We start from the raw sequence: 10,587 nt of genomic DNA, 5'->3' as shown, positions 1-10,587 counted from the left end.
ACTCCCACTCCAACCCTCCCCCCACCCCGCCTTGGCAACCACAAGTCTGTTATCTATGTCTGTGAATCTGCTTCTGTTTCATAGATAAGTTCATTTGCGTTGTATTTTAGATTCCACGTATAAGTGATATCATACGGTATTTTTCTTTCTGACTTACATCAGGTTTTATACTTTGTGCATAAATTTTTTCCCTCTGATTTTTCCTGTAATACTGTGGGGTAACTTCAGGCCATCTTCACGACCGATGGTCTGGAGCACATCACAGAATCTTGAGGTTTATACAAAAAAAGACAACCATGAAGTTCTCAGCATGTCCCTTGGTGCATCTGAATGTGCAGCGGCCGTTGGGAATTACCTAAATGTGCTAGCCTCTGTGTGGCTGCAAAGCAGCAAGACAGCCTGACCCCTCTCCCTGAGGACTGGGTGCCTGTACCTATGTCCTTCATGCCCTCAAACAACATCACCTCCCCTGCCTTCAAAGCAGCTTCCCTTGCTAACTCCCATGTTTTCCGCTTCTGAGGACCATTTGGTCCTTAGAGTCCATCTTTGAGGCTCAGAACCTCAGAGTGCTTTTAAGTCTTTCCTCTTTCTCATCCCTGGTGAGACAGGCATTATGTTTTAGTGGTGTGTCTTTTGGAGACTCTCTCCAAGCCTTACCCTTACTATCTCTATTGCCTTAACCTGGTTTGTGTCATGGTGACTACAAATCCGGAGTGCTTGGGACACTTGCCAGACTTCATGCTTCTCATCATCAACACAACCCATGCAGGTCTTTTAAAATATTGTGCTTGAAAATGTGGTGGATTAAGAATGAAACAGAGCCTTGAGCTGGAGGACTCACATTCCAGTAAAGGGTATAGATACATGCAGATGTAACTGCATAACACAGAATCTTCTGCCTGATAAGTAAGAGGTGCTCAATAAATTAGCTTTAAATAAATGAACGTCCCAATAATACAGTCATCGTTCCAGTAGTTCAGGATGATAACTCAAGCCAAAAGGGAAGGTTTCAAAGGAAGGTTGCAATTTGAAGGATGGATAGGATGTATGGAAATGCAAAGGAGGTGGGAGGGAATTCCAGGTGGGGGAATGGAGAGCCATGTTCAGAAATGGGGTGTTCATTGGAGAGTGCAGGGACCTGATAGCCAAACTGGGCTGGAAGGCTTCTCAGATGGTATCTGTGGAGGGGAAGCTGGAGTGCCAGGTGTGGAGGCCTTGCATAGGGGGTTCAAACTCCAAGACGGTTGCACCAAGTGCCTACTTGATTCATCCAAAAGACAGTGGAACTTGAACTTTGGATGCCCTTTCTCATGCCCAATGCATTTCTGGAGGCAATATCAAGTCAGGATGTAAAATTTCTCTAGTGGCAGATGGCTTAGTAAGACTTCAGGGTTAGGCTGATTTTACCCTTGCTGTTCTTGATGCATGCCTAGTCCTGAGAAAACATCCTCTAGAGGAGCAATGAGGTACAGTTTTAGGTACATGGGTCCAGATCCACAGGTTTCCACTTTTATTCTTTGAAACATGATTGACTTGTTATAGTCCAAGTCCTTTAGGGCAAGGACTATGCCTTATTCATTTCTCTGTTGCTGTGCCTACCACGATACCTCAGAGCATTTGATGAACATTTGTGGAATGCATTAAGTAAATGAGTGAGCCACTTAAAATTCACAACCAGGGCTTCCCTGGTGGCACAGTGGTTGAGAGTCCGCCTGCCGATGCGGAGGACGCGGGTTCGTGCCCCGGTCCGGGAAGATCCCACATGCCGCGGAGCGGCTGGGCCCGTGAGCCATGGCCGCTGAGCCTGCGAGTCCGGAACCTGTGCTCTGCAACGGGAGAGGCCACAGCAGCGAGAGGTCTGCGTACCGCAAAAAAAAAAAAAAAAAAAATTTCACAACCATTAGGATTAGCAGTCATTTTGGAGGCCCGTGCCAGGTGTGGAGGCCTCGCATAGGGGGTTCAAACATTCTTTATGCCTTACCATTCTAGATTTTTGCACTTTTTTATTTTTTTAAATCCGGGTGTCAGTTTTCCTGGAAATGTACAACTGTAGGAAAAAAGGCTGAAATCACAAAGTGCATATGTCAGAAAACGATCCATGCTTCACATGCTTGCCATTCTCAGCTGGTCTTCTGCTCCACCCTCTGTGCTGAAAGCAAAAAGGCAGTACCTCACAGCCTGGTAGAAAACATCCACCCAAAGCATCCTGGCTCATCTCCCACCAGAACCTTCTCATCTTGTCCAAGACAATGTGGTTGTTAGTTTGGCTCTTTGGGTTTTATTTCTCATGTCCCTGACCTGTTGACAAAGTTTGAGCAGCAGTGTCCATGTCACTGGGGACTGGAAACCAGGAGGATGTGGGCTGCCTCCCATGTGGATTCGCTTCTGCCTTGCTTGACAAGAGGAGGCTGCAGGAGGGCTTGTTTGCCAAGTTCCCCACTCCTCTTACTTTGGCCTGTCATAATCCACCACCAACCAGACCCAGTTAAAGGAATAACAGTTCAAACAGAATTTTTTAAAGAGGGTAATATTTACTTTTTTATTCTTATTTATTTATTTTTTGGCTGCATTGGGTCTTCGTTGCTGCATGTGGGCTTTCTCTAGTTGCGACGAGCGGGGGCTACTCTTTGTTGAGGTGTGTAGGCTTCTCATTGCAGTGGCTTCTCTTGTTGCAGAGCACAGGCTCCAGGCTCCCGGGCTTCAGTAGTTGTGGCACATGGGCTCAGCTGTTGTGGTGCACGGGTTTAGTTGCTCCACGGAATGTGAGATCTTCCTGGACCAGGGATCGAACCCGTGTTTCCTGCATTGGTAGGCGGATTCTTAACTACTGTGCCACTAGGGGAATCCGGTAATATTTGCTTTTTTCTTTTTTATTGAAGTATAGTTGACATACGATATTATGTTCGTTTCAGGTGTACAACACAGTGATTTGACATTTATGTACATTATGAATTGATCACCATGATAAGTCTAGTAACCATCTGTCACCATACAAAGTTATTATAATATTATTGACTAGGGACTATTTACTTGCTAAGCTGCAACTTTTACCATTGTCTTTATCTCTTTGGGTTCCCATACCAGCTCACATTATTATCCTGTGTTCTTCCTGGTGTATTGAAGCCAACAAACCCATTTCATCTCAAATATTGGTGCCACATCTACTCTCCCTATAATGTGAGAGCACCTGGCCCTTAGCTTTATGTCTCTAAGGGACTTTAAAACATACACGGGGAGCAAGTGTTGCTAGGATGGAATGAATCACAGGCGAGTCAGTACTTGACATTTTGCACCTTGTCACAATGTATTGTGTTTATAATGTACATGTTAATCTTCTTAATTCATTGCAAGCTTGTTGAAAATAAGGACTGTGCCTGATTCATTTATATCCTCCGTGACTCTGAGCATAATGCTGGCACCTTATAAGCCTTAAATAAATGTGAACTTCTGAATCAGTGGGTGAGGTAATGACTGAAGGAAAGAATGAGTGAGTGAATGAGTGGTTAAATGAATAATTGAGAGGATGAATCAGTGATTAAGTGAATGTATATCAGCAGGCTATTAAAATGAGTTCCTTTTAAAATATAAAAGAGACTGGGAGATGTGTGTCATATATAACCAGTTATTTTTATGTTTTCTTAAACAGAGAAGGCCTAGCTGTTCTCGTCTCATCATTTGGGATATTTAAATACTTGACCATGTATGGCATAATCCAGTTTATGGGTACATCACTGCTCTACTGGGTATGAACCAAAATAATTTCTTCCCAGTTCTAATTGCATTTATATCCCTTGTTTATTTGGGGGAGGCAGTGCAGCTCTTACACAGGATTTAATGTTTTATAAATAAATGACATTTCTAAAATAGATGTCTACAAACTTGAGAACTTGATATAGCTGTGCATGAAACACAGAGCTAGAAATAAGTAGATGCGGCTCAGTTTCTAGGAGTGTTGTTTCTCTCTAGATAACCTGAGACACTTGACCTCCTCCAGCCTCTATTTCTTCACTTAGAGTATGGAGAGACTTTCAGGGGAGCCTAAATATAACTCAGCAGGAAATGCATCAGTCTCCAACTATGGAATATTTTTGGCAGACTAAGAAGAGATAAAAAGAATGAGAAGTTGTTGAATTTGACTTTGAAGGACTCAAAAACTGGAAAAATTCCCACACCGGAGCTTTAGTTATGAACTCGCCCAGAACTTACACGTCATTAGTAAAGGATTAACAATTCTGTAAAAATGTTTTGAAAAGACTTTTGAAATGAAATGATAAAAATAATCATCTAAGAATTAATTAGCTATATGGAAGAAATATGTATAGGTTGAAAGTAATCTGCATCAGTTCAGTCATAACTTATTCTACAGTAAAATGATCCACCAGGCTCAGGGAAAACTGTGGGGAGGGAATTATTTTACTGCTTTCCTGAGACATTTGAGTGGTAAAAGCAGGGACCACAGGACTCCAGCCTCAGTGGGCTATTGATTGCAAGAAGCATACACAGAGGCTAAGGGCCATCTAGGTGGGTAGAAACAAGAAATGGATTGGGAGTCAGGAAACCTGGATTCAAGAAAAAATTAGATCTTGCCCTTGGCCGAGCCTTTATCTGCCTCCGGGAACTCAGGCTGACTGATTTCCAAAGCCCTCGATAGTTCTCGGAAAACTGCTCCCAGAATAAAAAGTAATGCTGTCTTTGAAAAGCCCTGTTCCATCTCACCCTGCTTATATATAATTTTACCATTCTGAGGGCAAAAGAATATGAGAAGGAAATGTAAAAAGACAGAGAAAGAATTGGAAGATGAGAGGGACACTGAGAAACTATTTGCATTCTCTGAAAATTACGAAAGCAGAATTTCAGTTCCAAAGTCTCCATGGAGAGAGTTGGAACCAGTCTACTCTGAAGCCATTCACTCTGATGGTCTAGACCTAAGTAAGAGTGTCCTCCAAGGACCTTCACCTGGAAACATCTTGGCCTTGAGTTCACTCTCCAAGGGGCCAGAAATATTTTAATTTGCATCAATGTGGTCTGTAATATGCATAGAACCAGATTATGATTTAGTGCTCAGTCAATAGCTATGAAGCAGAGAAACAGACTTGGCAGCAAAAGTTATTGCAAGGCAAGTTCCTGGAGAGTATCGAGCTGACTTTCATGTTTAAATACTTCAATTCCATAAATGTGAACTGAAAAGGAGTTCTATGTCTACACAAACCTTAGAAAGGCAGGTGGTATACCAGAATGAAGTCTGCAATGCGCTTACTTGGTGTGGGGATCTTGTTCAGTTTGTGAAAGTAAATGGACTCCAAGAGAACGATGTTGTGAACTCAATCCATGGATGAGGATGGAGAGACAAACGTGTTGAATGATTTGAGGCCTTGACTTCAAATTTTGAGTATGAAGTTCCCAGAAGAACTTTCAGGCTTGAGAGTTCAACTATCCAGGCTAAGTCTACAGCTGCCAGAATTACTATGGCCAATAAGGAGGGTGTTTCCCAACTGACTGACTCTCATTGCTAATATGGAATTAAGTTAAACACTGGGAAGATAGTGATTTGGTTTTATTCTATCCAATGAGATGCTAAAGATGTTTGGTAAGTTCCTTTCTTCCTAAAGTGGGGAGAAAAGTAACAGCTGCTCCCTGACTACTTTCAAGAAGAGTGTTGGGAATGATAAAGATGATATGATGGCAGAAGCCTCACTTATGTTTACTTTTCTTTCCTTTTCAGCAACTACAGCTCTTCAGGATTTACCAGTATCTCATGCCAGATGCTGCTACTACTTTGATCGTCTGTTTAACAAGTAAGCGCTTTACCAAAGTAAACCATATTAGTTGTATTTATCCATGAAATTCTAGAACTATTCATACAAATAAGAGGTTCTGACAATGACACACCTTAACTAGCAAGACCTCATTACCTGTGAAGTTTTTGCAAGTGGTGTTGGCAGTAAGTTGAGGCTTGAAGTCCTCAGACTTGGTGTTAATATGTCCTGATAGAAAATAGGTCTTTGCCTCACAAAACTGTCAATGCATTCTCAGTTCTTTGTAGCTTTGTGTCTTGTACAAAGAAAAATGTACAAGAAATACGGGAAGGGAAATCTTTGAAACTCAAAGGTCATTTTCCATTATTCAGCTATGCTTCACATTGACGTGAAACCAGACTTTTGCTAGGTCTTTGACGTTTGAGAACAAATGCTAGCGCTTTATTGTAGTGGAATTCTCTTAAAAGCAAGATGTGGCTCACAGCAGCTATTGCTTATTTCCTTCCTTTGAGATGACACTGATAAAGTATTTCCCACCATGGAATTTAGAGCTTGATACTAACTCTTAGTAAGTGAGAAAGGTGACTGCCTCAACAGAGAGCAAAGAAAAAGAATGATATACTCATCTCCTTTTCCTTGTTCAACAAAGGAAGTGTTACAAAAAATAACAGATAAAACATGCAGCAATGCAGGATATTAACAACCTTGAGAATTTCATGTAGCATCTTAAAAACATGAAAGTGATATTGAGGTCATATATTATATTAACCCAAAGACAAAATTTACCAGTGTCAGGGATGTAAGTAATATCAATTTTGATTCTTAGGGTTGAAATATCTATTTATAGCCCTCTAAAATATTTTCTATGTGTTATTAATATTCACGTGACTGGATAATTTTGAATCCTTGATATTGCTTCTAGAATGTTTGCTATTTTTTTAAGGAATTTGCATGATTTACTTGTGAAGATGGACAATGATGTTAAAAAGAAAAAAGAATACCAGGATGTTCCAAGAGCTAAGCTAGCAGGCAGTAGCGTGAAAGTGAAGGCCATGACCATCCTCTACCACTCCCTATCTCTGCGACCTTTGGAAAATTATTTACTAAATAAATAATTGACTCATATGAAAGGTCCTTATAATGTTGTGAGGATAAGATAACATACCACATGTAAAGTGTATAGTACAGTGCATCACACCCTGTAAGCACTCATTACAAGATGAATGATATTGTGCTACACCTATCCTTTTTGTCTTTTTTTTTTTGAGATGACTAATTTGGTGAGCCCTTGAAAAGACTTAGCCAGTGTACAAGTAGACTGTTTGATTAGAAATTCAAAAACATGGGTGGTAGCCTTGCCACAGAATTGCCAGATGACCTTGAGCAAGTTGTTTTCAGCTTTTGCACACTTAATTCCATGATACTGGTTATGAATTTGACTCCCAAGGTGATGGGTATACTTTATGCTTTCCCATGGCAATAGCCTGCTGACTGTCATGCCAGTTGGTCATGCTGTGAAACTCACCCTCTCATCTCAGAGCGGGTTTGGTGGGAGAGTTGGGATGACTCAGGGCAGGACCACTGTTAGCAGTGGGAGAGAAAAGTCTCAGAAGGGTGATAGATCAGAAGCATAGTGTTCTATTTGAATGATAGCACTTTGTCAATTATTATTCAACAAATGTGTAGCTGGCTAAGTAAATGGTGAAGGTGAAAAAAAGAGGGTGGAAACAGAAATTTTTGTTTGTTTTTATCACCTGCCTTCAAACACTATTGCTTTCCCATCCCTGCAAGTTCAATCATCCTACAGGCAGATCATTTCCTGGTCAATTCTAGGTATTCAAATGACAGCATCTTTAGATATAAAAAGTCCAGGTATTATAAATTAACATTTCATGTTTTCATCCAATTCAAAGTTTTCTTCCCCAGATGAAGCCTGACCTATGGCTTAGAGCAGGCAGTGTGAGAGAAGGCCATGGTCTCTATTTTCCTTTGTTTTCTACTTTCACCCCTGCTTCCACGAATATAAATGGCAGGAGCCCAGGACTTTTTGCTTAAGTGGGGGTACTCTAGTTCTCTCCTGTCAAGTGCCCTCTAACAGGGTAAGCATCTAAACTCAGTCACTTTGCATGGGGCTCACTGGTGAGTTCTTGAGTTCTTCAGAGATTCCCAGTCCAGCAGTCTGGACTAGACTACTCCCTGACATGTGTGGCGCTCTCTCCTCTGACCCCTCAGGATTTCTTTCAGAATCTGCCTTCTAGTGGTACATATCACAAAGCCTTTTTCTTCTGCTGGGCCCTCTAGCCTCAGCTGAACAGCCCACTGGGCAGATCCCTTCCATGAAAGCTCTAGCCTGGCTAATTTCCATCCCTTCTACTTGACGTACCAGATAGTAGATGTGTAGCTTGTTCTCAGTGCTGCCCCTTCTCTCTTCCCTTTGGTATTACAGGAAGGGGAATGAGAGCCATTCCCCATCCTCGCCACTTCAGGTCTCTCCTGGAGTGGTTTTTATGACCTCCCTTCATTTGTGTTGTGATGCTGGGAAGAAAACCACAGTTCTTGCTTCTCCTAACAATTCCCGTTAAAGAATCTCTTGATCATCTCCACGGTTTATTCTTATATAGTCTGTACATAGGTAACTGGGGGAGTGGGGATGGCATGCTTACACCCCTGCTTGAGATAGGAGATAAAATTTGACAAAGTAGGTTGGGTCAGATCACAGAATCTTGACTGACAGGCTGATAACTGTGGACATTTATCTGCAGACATTAAGAGTCATTGACGATTGGACAATCAATGTAAAATCACTCTCACCAAGGCATCTACATTTCCAGGTTCCCCGGTTAGGACTTTGAGCTTAAGCCTGAATTAGTATGGGACAAAGAAAATGCCATAACATGAAGCTAAGTGAAATAAGCCAGAGAAAGACAAATACTGTCACTTATATGTGGAATCTAAAAAATATAACAAATCAGTGAATATAACAAAAAAGAAGCAGACTCAGATAGAGAGAACAAACTAGTGGTTACCAGTGGGGAGGGTGGGGACGGGCACTAAAGAGGTCGGGGAACAAACTATTGGGTGTAAGATAGGCTACAAGGATATATTGTACAGCATGGGGAATATAGCCAATATTTTGTAATGATTGTAAATGGAGTGTAACCTTTAAAAATTGCATAAAAATTAAAAAATATTAATTTAAAAAACCATAATGAAATAAGTCTACCTAGTACATTCTCTTGGAGAATGTTTAAAAATAGATAATTCTATCACATTATTTATTTATTTACTTGCTTATCTATCCACACCCTGCCTTGTTCCCACAAGATTTTATTTTATTTTATTAATTTATTTTTTTAACATCTTTTTTGGAGTATAATTGCTTTACAATGGTGTGTTAGTTTCTGCTGTATAACAAAGTGAATCAGCTATACGTATACATATATCCCCATATCTCCTCCCTCTTGTGTCTCCCTCCCATCCTCCCTATCCCACTCCTCTAGGTAGTCACAAAGCACCGAGCTGATCTCCCTGTGCTATGCGGCTGCTTCCCATTAGCTGTCTATTTTACATTTGGTAGTATTTATAAGTCCATGCCAGTCTCTCACTTCGTCCCAGCTTACCCTTCCCCCTCCCCGTGTCCTCAAGTCCATTACCTACATTTGCGTCTTTATTCCTATCCTGCCCCTAGGTTCTTCAGAAACTTTTTTTTTCTTTCTTAGATTCCATATATATGTGTTAGCATATGGTATTTGTTTTTTTCTTTCTGACTTACTTCACTCTGTATGGCAGACTCTAGGTCCATCCACCTCACTACAAATAACTCAATTTCGTTTCTTCTTATGGCTGAGTAATATTCCATTGTATATATGTGCCACATCTTCTTTATCCATTCATCTGTCAGTGGACACTTAGGTTGCTTCCATGTCCTGGCTATTGTAAATAGAGCTGCAATGAACATTGTGGTACATGACTCTTTTTGAATTATGGTTTTCTCAGGGTATATGCCCAGTAGTGGGATTGCTGGGTCGTATGGTAGTTCTATTTTTAGCTTTTTGATGAACCTCCATACTGTTCTCCATTGTGGCTGTATCAACTCACATTCCCACCAACAGTGCAAGAGGGTTCCCTTTTCTCCACACCCTCTCCAGCATTTATTGTTTGTAGATGGCCATTCTGACTGGTGTGACGTGATTCCTCATTGTACTTTTGATTTGCATTTCTCTAGTGATTAGTGATGTTGAGTATTCTTTCATGTGTTTGTTGGCAATCTGTATATCTTCTTTGGAGAAATGTCTATGTAGGTCTTCTGCCCTTTTTTTTTTTTTTTTTTTTTTGTGGTATGCGGGCCTCACACTGTATATTGAGCTGCATGAGCTGCTTGTAAATTTTGGAGGTTAATCCTTTGTCAGTTGTTTCATTTGCAAATATTTTCTTCCATTCTGAGGGTTGGCTTTTTGTTTTGTTCTATGGTTTCCTTTGCTGTGCAAAAACTTTTAAGTTTCATTTGGTCCCATGTGTTTACTTTTGTTTTTATTTCTCTAGGAGGTGGGTCAAAAAGGATCTTGCTGTGATTTATGTCATAGAGTGGTCTGCCTATGTTTTCCTCTAAGAGTTTGATAGTGTCTGGCCTTACATTTAGGTCTTTAATCCATTTTGAGTTTATTTTTGTATATGGTGTCAGGAAGTGTTCTAATTTCATTCTTTTACATGCAGCTGTCCAGTTTTCCCAGCACCACTTATTGAAGAGGCTGTCTTTTCTCCATTGTATATTCTTGTCTCCTTTATCAAAAATAAGGTGACCATATGTGCATGGGTTTATCTCTGGGCTTTC

The 10,587-nt window shown here is 40.8% G+C and overlaps 1 protein-coding gene across 1 annotated transcript in view; it reads left to right on the top strand.

Annotated features, from left to right (window-relative positions):
* ATP13A5 (ATPase 13A5) overlaps window positions 1–10,587 on the top strand; it is a 94,328-nt gene that overhangs the window by 64,712 nt on the left and 19,029 nt on the right. Inside the window, 2 exon segments of the mRNA XM_024124185.3 lie at window positions 3,647–3,743; window positions 5,723–5,795. Coding sequence (XP_023979953.3) covers window positions 3,647–3,743; window positions 5,723–5,795 — 170 coding nt within the window.

The sequence above is a fragment of the Physeter macrocephalus genome, chromosome 1 (genome assembly GCF_002837175.3).
Source record: "Physeter macrocephalus isolate SW-GA chromosome 1, ASM283717v5, whole genome shotgun sequence".
Taxonomy (NCBI): domain Eukaryota; kingdom Metazoa; phylum Chordata; class Mammalia; order Artiodactyla; family Physeteridae; genus Physeter; species Physeter macrocephalus.
Note: the sequence above shows the minus strand (reverse complement) of the source record. Positions and strands in the feature narration are given on the sequence as shown.